At 40.2% G+C, this 21,698-nt stretch overlaps 1 protein-coding gene, 1 non-coding gene and 1 pseudogene across 3 annotated transcripts; 2 read left to right on the forward strand and 1 right to left on the reverse strand.

The window, feature by feature from the left end:
• The first annotated feature begins 1,137 nt into the window (after nt 1-1,137).
• Nucleotides 1,138-1,211, forward strand: TRNAV-UAC (transfer RNA valine (anticodon UAC)). The gene has a single exon. It is a non-coding gene; the product is annotated as a tRNA-Val (tRNA).
• A 1,606-nt stretch (nt 1,212-2,817) lies between these two features.
• LOC117202433 (uncharacterized) lies at nt 2,818-2,931 on the forward strand (annotated as a pseudogene).
• A 1,051-nt stretch (nt 2,932-3,982) lies between these two features.
• On the reverse strand, nt 3,983-19,748 carry LNP1 (leukemia NUP98 fusion partner 1). 2 transcript variants are annotated; one of them, XM_049710081.1, is made up of 4 exons: nt 19,406-19,748; nt 7,734-7,790; nt 7,419-7,649; nt 3,983-4,135 (listed from the first exon to the last, which is right to left on the reverse strand). In XM_049710081.1, the coding sequence occupies exons 1-4, from the start codon at nt 19,559-19,561 to the stop codon at nt 3,986-3,988; spliced, it is 594 nt and encodes a 197-aa protein (XP_049566038.1). In that variant the 5' UTR covers nt 19,562-19,748; the 3' UTR covers nt 3,983-3,985. The 2 variants fall into 2 exon arrangements, with proteins under 2 accessions (XP_049566038.1, XP_004272653.2); XM_004272605.3 differs by lacking the exon at nt 7,734-7,790 and having other exon boundaries at nt 19,406-19,745.
• Nucleotides 19,749-21,698: the final 1,950 nt, after the last annotated feature.

A 21,698-nucleotide genomic window follows, 5' to 3' on the forward strand; every position in this document is an offset into this window, starting at 1 on the left:
GCTCAGTAGTTGTGGCGCACGGGCTTAGTTGCTCTGCGGCATGTGGCATCTTCCTGAACCAGGGCTCGAACCTGCATCTCCTGGATTGGCAGGTGGATTCTTAACCACTGCGCCACCAGGGAAGTCCGATACTGTTATTTTTATAAGTAAAAAATGTTTCCATTGGGGGGGAATACTATCTACAATTTTTTATTTCAAGAGAGTATCATATGACAGTGTCTTGCCTAAAATAGGCAGGATTAATTCAAGTTCTACAACCCTGGTTGTTCAGAGTCACATTCTCAGACTATATCTATTACGTCATTACTATGTGAAAGGCAAGGGTTCTGGGAATGCAAAGATGATTAAGATATGGTTCCTACTACTAAGAGTTCACAGTCTAGATGGGAAGACAGACGTAAGTAAATCATTACATGATAAAACCGACATGAGTCATACTATAGTACAGAAGAGAATATGAATAAACAGAGATATTTTTATTTGGAGAGAATAGGGAGGAAGGAAGGAAGGAAGGAAGGAAGGGGGAAAGGAAGGAAGGAAGGAAGGGAGGAAAAAAGAATCAGGTTAATAAACTTTAAAATGTTGTAACTAGTATTAGGCCAGTTAACCCAAAATAATACCATGGATTAATTAAATTCCAATTCTTTTTAAGCCTCCTAGAATTTAAAAAATAAAATTCAAGTAATATAAAAAGAGGCTTGAGAGTTAGAGTATAGATAATTGCTGCCCAATAGAAATATGAGACATAGAGGTAATTTAAAATTTTCTAATAGTAGCGACATTAAAATAGGGAAAAAACGGGAAATTAATTTTAATAATATATTCTATTTAACCAAACATATCCAAAATATTATCATTTTTGTTGGAATCAAGGCAAGATATAAAGGGCCTGATGTGGGATGCTGGCAATGAGAATGGAATTTGGTAGGTCCAAGTGATATTTAGAGGCAAAATAAGCAGAAGTTGATAATTATTTGAATGGAGAACAAGAAGAGTACGTGATGGTTTCAAACCCAACCAGGTTCTTTGTTGACAACTGGTAAATTATGCTAACCATTCACTGAGACAGGGAAAACAGATTGGGGGCAGGCAGGGCAAGAAATAATTATTTACTTAAAAAAAATGAGTTTGCAGGAATTCCCTGGCAGTCCAGTGGTTAGGACTTGGTGCTTACACTGCCGAGGGCCCAGGTTCAATTCCTGGTAGGGAAACTAAGAGCTCACAAGCCACGTGGTGTGGCCAAAAAAAAAAAAAAAGTGGTACCTATCGGTATATTATGAGGGAAGGTTTTAAGATGGAAGAGACTTGGGCTTCCGTGGTGGCGCAGTGGTTGAGAGTCCGCCTGCCGATGCAGGGGACACAGGTTCGTGCCCCGGTCGGGGAAGATCCCACATGCCGCGGAGCGGCTAGGCCCGTGAGCCATGGCCGCTGAGCCTGTGCGTCCGGAGCCTGTGCTCAGCAACGGGAGAGGCCACAACAGTGAGAGGCCCGCGTACCGCAAAAAAAAAAAAAAAAAAAAAAAAAAGATGGAAGAGACTTGAGAATGTTTTAAGCAAGGAACCATTAAAATTATGCACTTGACTATTTTAAAAGATGTAAATGATACACTATTAACTGAAATGAACTCATGTTTGGAAAAAAGTTTGTGTGTGTGTGTGTGTGTGTGTGTTTCTGTATACACATAGATAATATTCTGGAAGGACAGACAACAAAGTATTAACCATGTTTATCTCCGAGTAGGTATAATAAGAGTTTTTAATTTTCATTCTTTTTCTTGATCTGTATTTTTATTATGACGACTATCATTTTGCGATATTTAAAAAAGGCAATAAGCTGTCACCTTCATATTCAGAGAGTCCCCCCTCTTCCATTTACTATGGTCCTGAAAGTGTGTTGAAAACAGACTTTCCTCCAATTTGATAAAATATAGTATAAAAGTCCTAATCCTAATTTTCCCAGGTACTGCTATCCTTGAAGGGGAAGAAACTTCACAGACATCCTGGCTGGAGTGGAAGGTGGCTACTGTCTCAGCCAGCCAGCCAATGGGCCCTGGGAACTCCAGGCGTCTCTCCTTTCCATGGGTGGGCCACCTCTCCCCAGACCTTTCTTTTGGGGCCACAGCAGATGAGTAGACCATCCCCAAATCTGAAACTTGGTTAGCAAGACTGAAAAGTACCCAGAGCAAGGGTGTGGAAACAACACATAGTATAACACAGACCTCAAAGGCAGGTCAGGTCCCATCCTCCCCCTTGGCGGTGGCAAATAACAGGCAAACACAGCATGTAATAGCTGAAGACATCTTTTACCTGTGTGAAAAATGATCATTAAAAAGCTGCATGAAACTGTCAATTCAAAATGGTGAAGGTATAAGTCGTATGAATTGAAAGAATGCAAATTAATGATCATCACTATTTTACTTTTCTTTTACTGTTTTCCTCTTCTCTTTTTCTCTCTCCTTTTCCTTCTTTTTATTGTCTATGCCAAAGTTAGTTTGTTCTTACATAAGCAGTAAGTTCCGACATTAGTAATGAGTAGTAGTTTTGGGAGACCTTCTTCTTTACAAAACAGAGATTCTAGCTGCCCTTGGGCATTTGATGATCCAAGACAGAGACAAAGAATAAATAGGGAGAATTCTACTATCTTTTCTTCTAGGGAAGAAAACAGAATATGGCCTCAATATGTTAATTAACCTGATCGTGGTGATGATTTTACAAAGTATGTCAAATACTCATACACATATCAATCATGCTGTGCAATGTAAATATATACAATTTTGTTTGTCAATTATACTTCAATAGAGCCGGGGGGAAAAAAGAAGTGCCTGCTTCAGTAGCACATACACTCAAACGGGAACTTCTCTGGATACAGAGAGGATTAGCACAGCTCCTGTGCAAAGATGACAAGCAAAGTTGGGAGGTGGTCCATACGTTTTAAATAAATCATGATGTGATGTAATGTACAGCATGGTGACTATAGTTGACAATATGGTATTGTATATTTGAAAGTTGCTAAGAGAGTAGATCTTAAAAGTTCTCATCACAAGAAAAAAATGTGTAACTATGTATGGTGATGGATGTTAACTAGATTTACTGTGGCAATCATTTCACAATACATACAAATACTGAATCATTACGTTGGACACCTGAAACTAATATAATGTTACATGTCACTTATACCTCAATAAAAAATAAATAGTCTCATAAAGTTAAAACTCAGAGCATAAAGCTGATCTCGGAGATTCAGTCTCCACCCACGTCATCAAAATTGTAACCCACTCCCAAGTCCTGCTTTTCTCATTCACATCTGCCCGTTCACAAGCAAATCACACACCTACTAAGTCAGGACCCACTGCAAAAGGGAAATGAAGGTCCTGCCTCAAGTTAGCAACATGAGTCAGCATGAACTGGGCTCTGGCCCTAACTCTGCCACCTCCCCAGTGAGTGACTGAACTTTCCTAAACTCCAGTTTCCTCAGCCAGCAAGTGAAAAGAAGACTAGGTCCCACCTCAGAGTGGTGAGGACTATTAGGTAATGCATTCAAACTCCCAGCACAGTACTTGGCACCTTAATTACCAGCTCTCATTAAATGATGGCCTTTAGACATACTTATATAATTACTTCTAATAAGGGAGTAAGCATCGAGTCACACCAATGACTTTTAAGATTATTTGCCAGGGTGATGTGGAAGAAGGGTTGGTGAAGATGTGTGGGTGGCTCTTTAAATATCTCTCTTCACATTTTCAATAATTACTTTATGCTATTAAAATACCTTTTATCCTTTTTATTCCCCTAAAAGGGCAACAGAGCAGATCACACTCTGAAAAGCAGCTGGAGTATGATGCAAGCTGTCTTGGGGAGCAGCTGAATCAACCACCCACTTGAGTCACTCAGCATCTGCAGACTCTACAGCTACCACTCCTGGGCCTGGTGAATTGGGGCTCAGAAAAACACAGCAGCATCAGTAGTCATGGTGTGGAAACAAAGTACTATTTGGGCCCCCTTTCAGACAGGGCGGGCAGGTAAGCTTCTCCACACTCTTCCTTCCCAGAGCTCCTTCTTTCCTCCACTTTCTTGCAAGACCTCATTTCCACTGCCCGGTATTCTCTCTCATTTCTCTCCTTTCTGCTCTCAGGTCCCTGAAAAAGAAGGGTCAGAAAAGGGTAGATATGCCAACATCTGACAACATTCCACATTTTTCCTAATTATCAGAAATGAAGAAAACTCTAATCATTTAGCAGACTTTCACATCTTAGTTTCTAGTAATAAATTAGCATAAGCCTAAGGGTGTTGCTAAAGGTTTAGTCATAAAATAAAGGAATAGGTGGCCTTGGGCATTAACAAGTGGTCTATGGAGGAAACTCAACCTGCACACTACTCTGCCTCTAATGTACAGAGGGATGTGATTCCATGGCACAGTAAAATTAATATCCTTCTGGTGCTTTTTGAAAAGGAATGTGGCAAGGGAATCATACACGGAATGATTCTAACCTTCTTATGTTCACTCCCTTAAATTACAGGGCTTCCCTGGTGGCGCAGTGGTTGAGAGTCCGCCTGCCGATGCAGGAGACACGGGTTCGTGCTCCGATCCGCGAAGATCCCACATGCTGCGGAGCGGCTGGGCCCGTGAGCCATGGCCGCTGAGCCTGCGCGTCCGGAGCCTGTGCTCCGCGACGCGAAAGGCCACAGCAGTGAGAGGCCTGCGTACCAAAAAAAAAATAAATAAATAAGCCAGTTGAGTTTTTCAATATAAAAATGAAAAAATTTAATGTTGTTTGTCATGAGCAGGTCACAAAAGCAGTTTCTGGCTCTTCTTGGTGCTAAAGGATGTAAAATCTAAATCTATGTATTAGTACATACATACATTTGGCCCCCAAATAAAAGGCAATATAGGGCTTCCCTGGTGGTGCAGTGGTTGAGAGTCCACCTGCCGATTCAGGGGACACGGGTTCGTGCCCCGGTCCGGGAAGATCCCACATGCCGCGGAGCGGCTGGGCTCGTGAGCCATGGCGGCTGGGCCTGCGCGTCCGGAGCCTGTGTTCCGCAACGGGAGTAGGCCACAACAGTGAGAGGCCCGCGTACCGCAAGAAACAAAAAACAAAACAAAAAAAACAAAACAAAGAAAAGGCAATATATATTATTTTTTAAATTGCTGAAAAATCACACTTTTTAATGTAGTTAGCTTTAGAAAAGTGTATCAATTGTTAAATAGAAAAGTTTTAAAGTATGCAATGTTCCAAATTTTTTATTTTGCATTAAGATAAACTTTATAATATACTCTTTAAAGACTGATATAAAATAAATACTGAATTTAAAATTATTTATCATGTATATTTATCATATAATATGAAAAATTTTTTAATGATTTTGTAAATTCCTAGCAGGTTTCTAGCTATTATACAGTTGTCCCTTGGTATCCACAAAGGTGTTGGTTCCAGGACCGCCCACAGGTACCAAAATCCACGGATGCTCAAGTTCATGGGTACAGAACCCAAAGACACAAAAGGCCGACTGTACATAACTATGAAAAGAGTTCTTGAGTCAAAAAAGTTGAAAATGCTGCCTTGGTTATCTTGGTACTCAAAAGGAAGAACTTGAGAAATGAATGAAACAAACATTTTTATATTTTAAGGATAATGTAATGAACATCTCTTTAAATAAAAACTGATTTCACATTTACACCCTTATGTAAATATGTGATATGAATGTTTTTCTGAAGCCATCAGAATCAACAAAGAATTGTTCAGATTAAAATTTTTTTCAGAATATATTTATACCCTCCCTTGTTTCAGAAAGAATTTAAAGCAAGTCAGTCCCCTAATTAATATAATTAATGATTTCAACACGTAGTTTTGAAACAGGAATTTTTTCACGCCTGTTTTATTCCTGCCAAAAGTTCATAATGTGAATCTAATCATGAAGAAATATCAGATGAACTCAAACTGAGCTTCATTCTAAAAAATAACTGACCTGTACTCTTCAGATGCCAGTCCCATGAAAAAGACCGAGGCATTGTTCCAGAAATAAAATACCTTAAAGGGACATGAAAATCGGTTGCATTGCATGATCTGGAATCTCGTTTTAAAAAATATTATTGGAACAACTGACAAAATATGAATAAGGTCAATAGATTAGATATAAAAGTTTTGTATTGGTGTTAATTTCCTGAGTTTAATTATTGTACTGTATTATGTCCTTGAGCCCTTGTTTGGGGGTGGGAAGGAGAGAGCGGGTATAGGAAAATGTGATAATATATTCACGTTTAGAGGAAATCTAGATGAAGGGTGTAGTTTTGTACTATTCTTGCAACCTTGCTCTAAGTCTGAAACCATATCTTAAAAAAACAGTATAAAGAAAAGACAAAACAGAAACTTAATAAGGTTTAGATAGAGTAAGTGACAGCTGTTCACTACGCCTCCTTCCTTATTCCTCTTATGATCCAGTAGAGACAGCAGCTTACTGAAGGGGAATCTAGATACACAAGGTCACTGGGACAAAAGTGAGGTGCTGCCTGTGAGGCAAAGATGCACAGTGACAATCCCAACAGCCATCACTGCTAGGCAGAAAGCACCGCACTCAGGTGGACAATGAGGTAGCAAGCACCTGAGTGCCTTCCCCTGGCCATTCACAGAGCATAGCTCAAGACCCAGGTGGCAATACACCTAGGTTTACTTATTTGCTCTGCCTACTACATGGCAGAAACATATCATTATTCTTTTTTCGCAAAATAAAACCAAAACAAAAAACCCACCAAAAAAAAAAAGTATTTTGCTCAAGGCCACTCAGTGAGCACGTTGCAGAGTTGAAAAACTACTCCCCAATTAATTGGTCTCTAGTTTATTACTTTATGTATCAAGTTTGGCATCATCAGTGGTGTTTCAATTCTTTCCCCCATTTCCTGCCTTTGTCTCCCTTGGGCTTCAATTAGACTCTGACGAGGCCACTGTGAATGCCTGGATTGCTCCTCTATTCCTGGATACTCACACCATAGTGTCCAGAGAGTTCCTTCTGTGTGCTTTTTAAAAGTACAGGGGAACACAACACCATCACAAACTATTTCCTACCAGATTAAATATGAGAGAACAAGAGCAGTAGGGGCAGTTTTTTCTTCTTCAGATAGTAGAAGGAGAACGAATCACAATTATTTATAATAAGGGTGATGAAAACAGAGGACCTTGGTAACAAAAACATTCCACATGTGCTCCTTTAGGAATTCTTCCTACACCACATGTCTTCAATAATAATAATTTTAAAATTTTATGTACACCTGGGCTATCTAAAACTGAGTGCCATTTTTCAAAGATCACAACACCAACCTGTAAATGAAGAAGTTAGATTTGTTCTCCTCAAACTAGGGGAGGATGAATCCTTTGGGTTTCCTTTTCTAAAATGGTTTAAATGTTCAATAACTCTGTTACGTACCGAAGAGACAGAGCGTTTGGTTCTAAAGCAGAGTTGCTGTTCAAAGGACTCTGAAAATGCCTGAATTTTGGAATGGGATCTTCTTTTTGATTCCAGGGGCTCCTTGAATGACCCATCCTCTGAGTATTTTCTGTAATCCCTCACGTGAGTACGGCATTGAAATCCCTGGTCCTCATAAGAATGACTTCTAGGATGGCTGTCAGATGACATCATGCTGGGAAGCACAGGAAACTGGGAATACAGAATTTAAAATTTTACAATATAAAGAGACTGCACAATATTAGCACAGAGACAGAATGTCCATAAATTACTAACCAAACAAATCTCATGTTGGACTGAAATTTTATCTTCTTGATCAGTAGGAGCTTTCTCCTGCAATGAAGCAGTGGGGTCAGTTGGTCAAAACAGTAAGTAGAACATCCCAATATTAGCTATGTTGCTCCTCTATCATTAGGGTGGTATAATAAAGTGTTCCAGCCTTAAATTGATATGTAAAAATAAATTTCAAAATGATCAAAATAAATTTTTAATGAAGCCATAAACATTTAAGAAATAATACAAAGGCAAATATCTGTGTGCTTTCTGTATGGAGGAGGAATTTCTAAGCAAAAGAGCAATGGAAGAAGTCATAAGGAAAAAAATTAACTTAACTATATAAAAATAAAGCTAATGTGCATAAAAAACAACATATAATATGGTAGACGAAAAAACTTTAAAAATATTTGCTGCATGTTTAATAAATATTCTGAAAATAAGGGTATTTCACATAATACACACAAACATAGAGGTCATGTACTGCAATGACATCAGTGTTAAAATCACAATTGGAAAATGATGAAAAAAAAGATAGTTCAGATAAACCAAACTTCTGGAAAGAATTGTGACACTTGCTCTGTTAATTTCTCTCACTCCCCAACCCACTCCACTCCAGCTTTTTCACTCACACTTTTTCTTTTTTGTTTGTTTGTTTTTGTTTTTTAAAAAGTATATTTAGTTCCTGTGCAAAGTTTGCTGTAGCAGAGAATGCTGCAATGATATACATTTTGGATGTGTATGAATGTATCTGTAAAAGTGAAACAGGTAGGTTAATAAAGAATAAGTGCATTTTAAATTGTGATATGTATTGTCAAATTATTCTCCAAAGAGGTGATACAAATTAATATTCCAAACCATGAGTGTGCCTGTTTCCCCAAACTGCCAACAAATAGGAAGAGTGAGATAGTATTATTGTTTTAATATGTATTTTTCTTATAATGAATGATGCTGTATAAACTTCATATGATAAAAATTGATGGAGACTTTAGGATTTCTTGGCATCTCATGTGTTACAGAGGATTAGACCCATTTCACAAGCGTGTGGGCAAAGGGGCCCATACTCTGGGATACAAGACACCTAGGTTTGGAGTTTGAGATGAGGTCCCGTTGGTGGAGCACCTACTATGTGCAGACACACTTGCCCCTCACAACAAGCAGAAGCTTGCTTTTCCACAGTGCTATTATTTATCTGAGAAAAGCTGATTAAATGGCTTTTCTAAAGCTACATGGCTGATAAAGGGAAGAGCTAGGATTGCAATCCAAGTCAGTTGTAACCACACTCTGTGCTCTTTCTGCATGCTGGCATTACTAACTGCTAACTTGGAGCAACAAGGCCAGCAGATCTGAAATCAGAAAACCCAGGTATGTCAATCTGCTACTCACTAGCTGTGTGACCTTGGGTAAATGATAACCTCTTTAGGGGCGGGGGAGGTCCTCAGGTTTCTCAAAGAATTTGTCAAAAAGCTGGAGTTGTTACCTTCAAGTCCTTCCAGGCCTCACTCTGTAGTACCTTGTAATATGGCAAAAAATAGCTGTTAGCAGTTCCCTTCTGTATTGAGGTGCTCCTATGTCGGGTGCATATATATGTATAATTATTATATCTTCTTCTTGGATTGATCCCTTGATCATTATGTAGTGTGCTTCCTTGTCTCTTGTAACATTCTTTATTTTAAAGTCTATTTTATCTGATATGAGTACTGCTACTCCAGCTTTCTTTTGATTTCCATTTGCATGGAATATCTTTTTCCATCCCCTCACCTTCAGTCTGTATGTGTCCCTAGGTCTGAAGTGGGTCTCTTGTAGACAGCATATAGATGGGTCTTGTTTTTGTATCCATTCAGCAAGCCTGTGTCTTTTGGTTGGAGCATTTAATCCATTCATGTTTAAGGTAATTATTGATATGTATGTTCCTATGACCATTTTCTTAATTGTTATGGGTTTGTTTTTGTAGGTCCTTTTCTTCTTTTGTGTTTCCCCCTTAGAGAAGTTCCTTTAGCATTTGTTGTAGAGCTGGTTCGGTGGTGCTGTATTCTCTTAGCTTTTGCTTGTCTGTAAAGCTTTTGATTTCTCCATCAAATCTGAATGAGATCCTTGTTGGGTAGAGTAATCTTGGTTGTAGGTTCTTCCCTTTCATCACTTTAAGTATATCATGCCACTCCCTTCTGGCTTGTAGAGTTTCTGCTGAGAAATCAGCTGTTAACCTTATGGGAGTTCCCTTGTATGTTATTTGTCATTTTTCCCTTGCTGCTTTCAATAATTTTTCTTTGTCTTTAATTTTTGCCAATTTGATTACTATGTGTCTCGCCATGTTTCTCCTTGGGTTTATCCTGTCTGGGACTCTCTGTGCTTCCTGGACTTGGGTGGCTATTTCCTTTCCCATGTTAGGGAAGTTTTTGACTATAATCTCTTCAAATATTTTCTCAGGTCCTTTCTCTCTCTCTCTTCTCCTCTGGGCCCCTTATAATGCAAATGTTGTTGTGTTTAATGTTGCCCCAGAGGTCTCTTAGGCTGTCTTCATTTCTTTTCATTCTTTTTTCTTTATTCTGTTCCACAGCAGTGAATTCCACCTTTCTGTCTTCCAGGTCACTTACCCGTTCTTCTGCCTCAGTTATTCTATTATTGATTCCTTCTAGTGTAGTTTTCATTTCAGTTATTGTATTGTTCATTTCTGTTCGTTTGTTCTTTAATTCTTGTAGGTCTTTGTTAAACATTTCTTGCATCTTTTCGATCTTTGCCTCCATTCTTTTTCGAAGGTCCTGGATCATCTTCACTATCATTATTCCGAATTCTTTTTCTGGAAGGTTGCCTATCACTACTTCATTTAGTTGTCTTTTGGGGGTTTTATTTTGTTCCTTCATCTGGTACGTAGGCCTCTGCCTTTTCATCTTGTCTATCTTTCTGTGAATGTGGCTTTTGTTCCACAGGCTGCAGGATTGTAGTTCTTCTTGCTTCTGCTGTCTGCCCTCTGGTGGATGAGGCTATATCACACTTTTTCATCTAACACTAATGTTAGTCAGGATATTGGTCTCCATGTTGCCAAATTCTGGGCACTTAATGGTCTTTAGTCACTCCATAGCATTCAACCCAGTTGCCTATTGAACCCTTCTGGAAACAGCCTTTCCCTTGCCTTCTACCACTGCACCCTCTTGGTTTCCCTTTGATCTTTCTGCCACTGTGTTTTAGACATTTTTGCTCACTTCTCCCTTCTAACTACTCATAACTGTTGGCGTCCCCCGACACTCTAAACTAGTCCTCCTTCCCTTCCTTTGCTTTCTTACTTTACACTGTCTCCCTCAATGTCTCACCCCCAGGCTTCAATTTCCATCTATAACCGAGTTTCTGATTTATTTGTTAGCCCAGACCTCTCTTCTGAGCTTCTGCCCACTCAACTTCTCCTCTTGGTATCCCACAGGCACCCCACCTGACTTGTCCAAATTTGAATTCATCATCTCTCCTTCCCAAGCCTGCTTCTCAAGTGTCCCAGAACTCAGAAACCGGCACCACCATTTGCCCGGTTACTCAGACCAGTAATTCAGAAGCCCCCCTCCACATCCAATTGCCAAGTCAGCAGATTCCACCTCTTAAATGTCTCTCAAAACCATCTACTTTTTTCCAGCACCACTGTTACTACCCTAATCCAAGTCATCATTACCTTTCACCCAGATTCCAGCAGCAGCCTCGTAGTAGTGGATATCCTGCATTCATCCTAACTCACTTTATTTCACTTTTCCCACAGCAGCCAGCATAGTTAAAACAACGTCAAATTCATACCTGATCACATTTCACTTTACACCTCATCTTGCACCACCCTCACCTCTTCAGTGACATAGCCTCACTGGTCTTCTGTCAGTTCCTCCAGCTCACCTGCTCCTGCCCAGCACAGGCACTTTCACATGTGGTCCTCTCTGGCTGTGACTCCGCCCACAACCCCATCGCTTCGCCTCATCCCTGGCTAATCACCCTTCAGTCACCGTGGAAACTGCATTTCCCCAGAAAGCCTTTCCTACCACCCCAATTGGTTCAGGCCCCTGAACCACCATTTAGACACTCTCCTGAGATCTCACACTTCTTTATGACATTTATCATAGCTGTCATCAATAATTTGGTTAATTTTGTTACACATCTCTCTTCTCCATTAGACTGTATACTCCTTCATGTCAGGGGCTACATTTCATTCTCTGCTAGAATCTCAGTATGCAGCACTTTGCCTTCTTCATAGCATGAGTTCATTAAATATATATTGAATGAATAAATGTATAAAGAATGAAAGAAAAAGAAATACCAAACATAAAAATTGTTTATGCTTATTGATAGTCAAAAATTATGTTAAATTATATCACATACAATTTTGCCTTCCAGGTTAACAAAAAATTTTTTTTAATAATACTAACACTAGTAAGAGTGCTGGGGGATAGGCACTGTCATTCCTTGCTGGTAGGACTATAAATGGATACAGCTTTCCTAGAAAGCCGTTGGCAGTATGAGTGAGTCAAAAGGCTTAAAATAATTTCCCTCCTTGGGTCCATACATTGCACGTTATTATGGGCTGAATTGTGTCGTACCTCCCCCCCATTCCCACCCTGCCAAATTCATATGTTGAAGCCCTACGTGAGTAGCTCAGAATATGACAGTATTTGGGATAGGGTCTTTAAAGATTAAGTTAAAATGAGGCCATTAGGGTGGCCCTAATCCAATCTGACTAATGTTCTTACATTAGTAAGGAAATTAGAGACACTAGGGATATACTCACGCAGAGGAAAGACCATGTGAGGACACAGCGAGAAGGTGCCATCTATCAATACAAGCCAAGGGGAGAGGCCTCAGAAGAAACCAAACCTGCTGACACCTTGATCTTGGACTTACAGCCTCCAGAGCTATGAGGAAATAAATGGCTGTTAAAGCCACCCAGCCTGTGGTATTTTGTTATGGCAGCCTGAGCAAACTAATACACATATATAGAAACTTACTCTCAAACAATAATCAGAAATATGGTTAAAGATTTATAAAGTTGGATCTTCCCTGGTGGTGCAGTGGTTAAGAATCCACCTGCCAATGCAGGGGACACAGGTTTGAGCCTTGGTCCAGGAGGATTCCCACATGACGCAGAGCAACTAAGTCCGTGCACCACAACTACTGAGGCTGTGCTCTAGAGCCCGCATGCCACAACTACTGAAGCCCGCGCGCCTAGAGCCCGTGCTCCGCAACAAGAGAAGCCACCGCAATGAGAAGCCTGCACACTGCAACAGAGTAGCCCCCGCTCGCTGCAACTAGAGAAAGCCTGCGCACAGCAACGAAGACCCAACACAGCCAAAAATAAATTAATTAAATAAAATAAATTTTTAAAAAAAGATTTGTAAAGTTGCTAAGATACGTGAGGTAAGTCTGTATAAATTAGTCCATTTACTGCAGGTCAGACGTGGTACTTGGTGCTATGGATAAATTGGGGAGCAAAACAGAGTGGCCCCCTCTTAGAACTTATGTCTGCAATGGAGATAAATAAATGGGGCATATGCCTGCATCCTTGGCCAAATGCTATTAAGGGAATGTTCAAGGTGCAATAACAGGGTATAGCAGAGTAAAACCACATATATTTGGGTGGGTGTTGAGGTGACTGGGAGGATGAGGGAAGACTTCTGTGAAGGTGTGACAAGCTACAATCTGAAGGGTGAGCAGGGTTAATTAGGAAACAGAGAACACTTGTCCGCCTGAGGATGAGACCATACGTGCAGAAGCCCTGCCACAGAAGGAGCTTGCTGTCGTAGAAGGAAGAGAAGTCTGGTAGGGCTGGGAGCGCCTGAGAGGAGGGGGGAGGGCTGGGATGGGTAAGCTGTGGGGACATCATAAGATGGGCAATCTTAAAACATACCCAACTGTGATCAAAGCCTTTGTCTGCAATCTGGGGTTGTTTTCTTCCTACTCCTTTTTAGTATTTTTCATGTCTTCTACAGTGATCATGTATTATATTGTCAGGAAAAATACAATACTTAAAATTTGAGACTGGGACACAGAAGGACAAATATTACATAAGGTATCTGAAATGGTCGAGCTGAAAGAAGCAAGAATAGAATGGTGGCTGCCAAGGGCTGGGAGGAGGGGGATATGGGGAGTTGCTAATCAATGGGTATAAAATTTCAGTTATGCAAAATAAGTTCTAGAGATCTGCTGCACAACATTGTGCCTAAAGATGACAATATTGCCTTGTACACTTAGAGATCTGCCAAAGACAGTAGAGCTCATGTTGCATATTCTCACCACACTAAGATTTTAAAAATAAAACTTAAAAATGTGAGACTGGGAGTGAAATGCAGATGTTTGTACAAATGTCCTGTTCCATTGAGAGACCTGAAAAAAAATGCAAGAGTTTCCATCACAATATAAATAAACAATATCTCCTTATAGCAGATGAAATTTCCAGTTAGTCTCTTTTGGTGTGGGACCTTGTGAGAAACAAGCTTAAAAGAGTTCTCTAATTGGTTACAGGGAGAAAGCTACCACTTTTAAAAATGTTTACTTACTAAGTAAGCTCTACTTTTGGAATTTTATATGCCCTTCTAATGTAAGTTCCCTCACAAAGACTTGAATCAACGTCCTAAATAGCTGACTTTTTCAAGGTCTGGACTTGTCACCTCCATGGTCATGGACCAACCTTATGGATCTATCTCCCATGCCGTGAAGCAGGCCCTAGAACGTGGAATGGGATCCCCACGCTCCGAGCTCGACACCTGGACTCTCCAGCTCCCAGGCTACAAAGCCTGCAGCAGGCATGGATTTTCTGAGCAATAACCACCCAGTGCCCTGACTCTCACTAGAAAACAGGCCTCTGAAAAACAATGCTGTTTCCTACTGTGGTCCCAGAAAAACATTTCTGTCAAAAAATAAATCCTATGCACTCTCTAACCCCAAGCCATAGGTCCTCACTTAAAAAAAAAAAAAAAAGTTATGTAACATCTTCACTTCAAGAACTTAACTACTTGATGTTTTTTATTCTGGGTTTAATTGCAATCACCCTTCAGTTGTACCCCTCCTGCCCTCTGAGTAAATGAAAGCACCTGAGCCACCCATCAACAGCAAGATGAGAAACAAGAGGGAGAAAGATCCAGGTGTTGAGACAGTAAGACCCATGTTGAATCTTAGTGCACCGTGTGTGTCAGGGACTCCGGGGACCATGCCCTTATATCTAACCTCAGAACAAATCCTACAAGGGAGTTATTCTTCCCCTTTTACAGATGAAGAAAATGAATCTTAGTTTGGCTAAGTGACTTGCCTATGACATGTGACTAGTGACTTTACAGGAGAGGTAAAGTGCCATGTCTAAGCGTAAGACATCTCTTCCTTGGCTGAATAATCCCAAACTTCTGTCTTCAACAGCAGCAACAACTTCATTGTATTTCTATGTGAAGCTTCCTGTAAACGTGACTTTTAATAATGTACCAGTTGTAACAGAATTCGATTACGAAAGTAATAATAATTTGTAGGTTTTAGGAATTAGTCTAAAAGAATTTTATGTGAGGAATATTTTATAATGTAGACTAATTGCCTATCAACAGAGCCAAGAGGGTTATAGTCAACTAGCTATATATGGCAACAGCATCAGGAAAAAAAAAAGATTCAAGTGTTCAACTGGTAAAACGGTAGGTCAGGGCTTCCCTGGTGGCGCAGTGGTTGGGAGTCCGCCTGCCGATGCAGGGGACACGGGTTCGTGCCCACGTCCGGGAAGATCCCACATGCCGCGGAGCGGTTGGGCCCGTGAGCCATGGTCGCTGAGCCTGCGCGTCCGGAGCCTGTGCTCCGCAACGGGAGAGGCCACAACAGTGAGAGGCCCGCGTACTGCAAAAAAAAAACAGAAAAACAAAAAACAAACAACATGGTAGGCCAGTTACCATCCACTGGGCATCCTTTAGGGAAACTAAAAGACATTTTAAACTCTAACACATAAGAAGGAGGAGGAGGATGGAGAGGGGAAGGTGCAGGGTAGGAGAGGAGGAGAAGAAGTACTTATTAGGTATCAGGCACTGTCCTAAGCACGCTGTATACATTACTCACTGGATCTTAACAACACCCATATGACGTATGTACTATTATCATCAATTCCATTTACATAGAGGGAATCTCAGAGAGAGGTTAGGTAACTTGCTCAGAGTAATGCTGCCAGAGCCCTCACTCTTACCCACTCCACTCTGCTCCCTTCCCAGCAACTCCTCTATCTCAGCATCTGGTAGAAGAAACAAGTCCATGGAACATTATGATAAAAGCTCCTCTGTAGAAACATCCCTGATGCCTGAAATTCTATTCGTAGTTTCATTTCTTTGGATTAAGGCATTGTCTCCTCTTAAAATTAAATACAAATTTAATCTGAAAAACAAGGAACCACTGTTTGTCATGAAACTTTAGGGCATCCCCTCTCTCTTCGGGTTTGAGAAATCCTCTAAGGGGGCCATGCCCCACCCCATCCCTGTAGTGAGCAACTACAGGAGGACCACCGCTGCAGTGAGATACTACAAGGACGAGAGTGTGTAGCCACCCTTGGGTCAATCAGGGATAAAAATTAAAATTAGATATATCTTCTACAGCTTTAAATTGAGAATATGAGGACAGAATATAAAATTGGTTAAAGGTGATTATTTTTTTAACATCTTTATTGGAGTATAATTGCTTTACAGGGTTGTGTTAGTTTCTACTCTATAACAAAATGAATCAGCTATACGCATACATATATCCCCATATCCCCTCCCTCTTGCATCTCTTTTATATTTTCAAAAAGAAAAAAAAAATCCCTTGTGTGCAGATAGGTAGAGGTTTATTTTGTACCCCTCAAATGATATGATGTAGACCAGCACATGTGCTTATGTGAGCATCAAAGAAGCACCGAGAAAGTCCATGTTGAGTTAGCAAAGCCCCAGGTCAGGGAACTCAGTTCCTCCTTGAAGAGATCTTTCATTCAGCATAATCCTCCCTTCCACCAGGCCCTAACTGTATAGAACAGTGTTAAGAAAACCATGTTAAGCTGAAGGAGAAGATGACTAAAAAGTCAAATAGACTATTTAAAATTCACTTTCAATGAGTAGAATAAATAAGGGATATGGAGATTGTTCTACTTCAAGTTTGTATTCCTGTGATGATGGAGGGAGAGGGTAGATTAGTTCTACCTTCATATGAGAGAGTAATAAGAGAGACTTCATATTACTTACCTTATTTTTTTTCACCAAGCACCTCAGGAGAGTAAAGTTAGATTTTTTAATTTGCTTTAAATCAGCAGTCGCAGATTATAATGAGTCTTGTCAAAAAGTAGTGTTCTCTGAGAAGGACCAAGTTTTACCCCTTGTCTACCTCATTCTTCGTGCCAAATTTGTGTCTTCCACCAGATTAGAAGTGCCACAAGAACAAACACCATATGTCTTCTTTTTCCCTGTAAGCCTATTGTGCCTTGCACAATGCCTGGCACACAGTAGGTGTTCTATAAATATGTTTAATGATTTAATGCTCCATCGCTATGGTTTTGCAAGAATCATGAGGCCGAAGAGCCATATTAGAAACCACATTCAAATAGGAAAGAAGGGGAAAATTCTTCTCTTCCTTTGCATGCAATACTGATGGATGTAGGTTACTAATAGGTTGCAAGAGGGAAGAGCCTTAGAGTGGAGCAGTGGGGAGAGAAGGAAAAAGATAAGGCTAAGAGTAAGCTTTTTTTTTTTTTTTTTTTTGCAGTACGCGGGCCTCTCACCGCTGCGGCCTCTCCCGTTGCGGAGCGCAGGCTCAGTGACCATGGCTCACGGGCCCAGCCGCTTCGCAGCATGCGGGATCCTCCCAGATCGGGGCACGAACCTGCGTCCCCTGCATCGGCAGGCGGACTCCCAACCACTGTGCCACCAGGGAAGCCCAGCTTTTTTTTTTTTTTTAAGGTCTTTTATTGAGCTCAAAGCAAAACACAAAACTTCAAAACCTAATTTTTCTCATATCTCTAAAGTACGAAAAATTTGAGCATATCTTAGAGTTAGGAAAACTTAAGTATCCAACTACAGATTCACTTCACAAATACATGGCATTGTGTGAATAGAGATGAAGAATCAGACCCCCCATTTTCTAGGACTCTGCCCACATCACCCAAGGTCCCCGATCTGTGTTTTCTCAACTCAGTCAGGTTGTCATGTTTATCCCATGCTTTGTCTCCTTAGATAAACACATGCTTTCTGCATGTTAGTCTGATAATTATGGAATTCATTGTCAACTCAGAGAATCTAAACAGGTTAATTCAGGCAAATGTCCAAAGCCAGTACGAGCAGGAAAAGATATATGGACCCCATTTAGAAATGTTATACAAAATAAATTTTGCTATTCCCCAAGAGCTTAAGGCAAACAATATTGTAACCTATAAGTGGATTCTTGAAATAGGGTAGATTATCCCAGTTTTTAAAGTCTAACAGATATTAAAATTTATTCAAGAAACTATATTTTATAAGTCATGTTTCTTTCTTTGATTTCATAGTTTCTGTGGCTCCAAAGGGCTGTTGTGATAAATAGCGAATCTCATTTTTTCTCTTTGTTTCTTCCTGGTTCTCACTGTCTGGCTGAACACTAGTCATACTCCTGGTTCACACATTATGTATACCTCACTCAATGTGGGCATAAGAGATTGAAATGAGAGTGTGATAAGCAGGTGTTTATTTTGTAACAGAATCATGGAAAGCGAAAGCTAGAAGGGATCTTGGAGATCAACCAGTGCAACCTCTCTCCTTTTTTACTTAAAGAACCTGAAGTTCAATGAGGTGTTGAAATGCACCCTTTGTCCCTGATTACGCGTTTGGTAAGAGATCTATTTTCAAATATTTGTGTCTCAGAGAGGTCTTATTCCTCAAACTTGATGATCATTGGGCGTAAAAGATTGCCTTACAAGTTTTAATATACTTCACATGCATTATGCTTCTGGGAACTCTGGAGCTAAAAATAAAATAACATTACCCCAAAACTTATTTGGTTCTGGAGTTAGCAGTAGCAGGGGGTTGGAGAAATATTCTCTGGTAGCTGGAATTCTAAGTGACATGTGTACCCACTGCTGAGTCCACACCTGGTCAGGCCCACCCACTCCCCTCTTGGGAGCTTTCCTGCTCCCCTGACACCGGGTGCTCTGCCTAGCCATGGAAAAATAGTGCTGAGGGTGGTAGAATGTTGGCTTTGTCTCCCACCAGGAAACCAAATGAGAACCAGCAGAAAGAGTGTATCAAATTTATCAGAGGTAGTGATTTATTATGTGGAATCCCCAATTCCTTAGATGTCACCAAATAGTGGAGCTATTTTCAGTATTTCAAAAAGACTATTGGAAATCAAACAGTGATCCACAACAATGCTACACAGACTATAACATCAGGTTTCTTTCCTTTGGCTTGAATTATATTACCACCCAATAGGATTATGCCAGGCTTATCAGGAGCTCTGAATAGCGGTTAAATATATCTTAGGTTGCTAAAAATGAAGGAATCATTACTTAATAGATGAAAATCAGGTCCCTTGGAGGACAAGACAAAATGATAAAAGGGATTTTTGTGAGTATAAAAAAAGGTTTGGAAGTACTCACTTTCAACCAAAGAAAACTTTATACCAAAGGACTCTCAAAAAGATCTAAGAGAAATCCCCTTCCCCTAGTCTAGCTCTCCCCCGGTTCCGTCATAATAACTCACTGGGCAGGGCAGGGAGGTTTTCCTGTAACTGGAGTTCTGTGATCCATGGCGGTCCCGGAGTCCTCTCTCATCCTCCTCTATCCAGCTGTGACCCCAGAAGCTGCTCATCCATTTGGCAAAAGACACATCATCATCGTCATCATCTTTGTGCTCCATGTAAAGGTGATTCAAAATATCGAAGGCCTGTTCCTAAATCTGGCAGAGAGAAATATTACCCAACAGGGCTGACTTGATGAAACCCAGGATCTCCCTCAAAAGACAAAACGAAACTGATGTTTTCAAATGGTCTCTGATAATGGAATCCTTAAAGGAGAAAGATTTACTAAACAACCACTTCACCATCAGGCAGCCTCTGGTAATGTCTATTTATAAATTGTGCAGCCCACATTCCCCTCCCCTCTCCCTGTCTTCTTAAATTGAGATGCTTTTTAATCCTTCCATTGCTGGGGCTTGTGCCTCGCAGCCTAAGGGTGGGAAGCACAGTCCACTGCCTGGTTTTCCCTGTGTTTTGTTGCTGATGGCATGTGATGGCATCTCCAGCTGTTAATGGTGTTGGAGCATGACCTTCATAATATGCCTGTCACCTCCAGGCCAGCTCTGAAATGGGGCCACTTACAAGGACAGACTCAGCCTGCAAGATAGCCAGCTATGGTGTGTCATATCTAGAGCCAGATATTCTCCTAATGAATAAATTCGATATTGATATAAAATCTAACTCCTGGGACAAAAGAAACAGGAGGAATTTTTTGGGGGGTTGATATATTATTTTTATATGTACAAAGGTAAATAATGTACAATGTACAAATCTTAAGTGTACAGTTTGATGAACTTTTACATACATATACCCTTCTAATGACCACAACTATGCAGGTAAAGACATACACTCTTTCCAGTACCCCAGCAGTCTCCTTCTTTCCCCCTTCCAACCTAACCTCCCTCCAAAAGGCTAAGACTTCTGACCTCTGTCACTGTAGATTAATTTTGCCTGTTTTTGAACTTCTTTCAATGGAATTATATAGTATGTATTATTTTGTGTCACTTAACATTATGTTAGTGAGATTTATCCATGCTTTTATAGTAACAGTAGTTCATGCTGTATAGTATTGCATAGTATGATTATCCAACCTTTAAAAATTCAGTCTAATATTGATGGTCATTTCGGGCTATCACTTGGGTTGTTTACAGTTGGGACTATTATAAATAAAGCTTCTATGAGCATTAGAGTCCCTGTCTTTTAATGTTTTTTTTTTCCAAGGTAAGGAGAATATTACATTTATTGAGCCCCTTACTTTGCACCAGATATGGAGTCAAGTATTTTACGTTTGCTATTTTCATTATTAACAAGCCTGTGTCTGGGATATTTTCGTCATATTTTATTGATGAGGAACTTGAGATTCAAATAGATCATCATTTCCCCAAGGTGAAATTACTACTAAGCTTCACAGCCACATTTGAGCAAGGAGTATAACAAAGTCCGGGGTCTCTCCACCATTCTGCCAGTATTCCAAGAAACTTTTGATAAATCTCGCTTTTTTTTTTTTGAATGCTTCAAACAAAATGAATTTTATTTATCTTCCATGAAACAATTCAGATATAAACGGCGAGTCCTCAAAAACATCCAGGACCCAGACTCCTTATATCTTTTCATTTGGCATCCCCTGCAGTGTTGTCTGGCTAGATGGTCAAAACTGAGTCACCAGCAATTTAGTGTTCCAGCCAGCAAGAATGGGGAAAGATAGAAAGTAGAGGGCAAGCAACTTCCTTTCAAAGGAGCAACACTCCGTTTTGCTCACATCAATTTTGCTCACATTCTACTGGCAAAAAAATCATTCACACAGCTGCAACTGGTTATAAAGAAGCTAGAAAATGTAGTGTTTACCTGGAAAGCTATGTACCTCACTGCAATTCAGAGATTCTCTTACTAAAAGGAAAAAGAGAATGGATACAGGGGACAATTACAGCCTCTGCCAGAGGCAGTGTATCCTGAAGTGTGTTAAGGAAACACTAGTTCCATGAATTGTCCAAAAAACAAGTTCTTTATAGCTGTACTTATCAGAGCCTTTAATGCACTAATGGTTAAACTCTATGAGAGAGGAATAGCTTTGCTACATTACCTAGATTTATTTGACCATGGGATCCATTTTTCAAAGGTCAACTCTTAGAGCTAATATGTGGCGGAATACATTTTGGGAAACACTACTCTGGAATACTACTCTCTCTTTTTTTTTGATAGATATTTACTGGATTATAATTGCTTCACAGTACAATTAGTTTCTGTTGTACAACAAAGTGA

Source organism: Orcinus orca, chromosome 5 (assembly GCF_937001465.1).
Source record: "Orcinus orca chromosome 5, mOrcOrc1.1, whole genome shotgun sequence".
Taxonomy (NCBI): Eukaryota; Metazoa; Chordata; class Mammalia; order Artiodactyla; family Delphinidae; genus Orcinus; species Orcinus orca.

What these genes read in the sequence shown, in the direction of transcription:
- LNP1 (XM_049710081.1), bottom strand. Translation starts at nt 19,561, where the DNA reads ATGGAGCACAAAGATGATGACGATGATGATGTGTCTTTTGCCAAATGG. An exon ending in TCCAACATGAGATTTGTTTG is followed by an intron (nt 7,650 to 7,733) that starts GTTAGTAATTTA and finishes CTGTATTCCCAG; the next exon opens with TTTCCTGTGCTTCCCAGCAT. An exon ending in CCAAACGCTCTGTCTCTTCG is followed by an intron (nt 4,136 to 7,418) that starts GTACGTAACAGA and finishes CTTCTTTTTCAG; the next exon opens with GGACCTGAGAGCAGAAAGGA.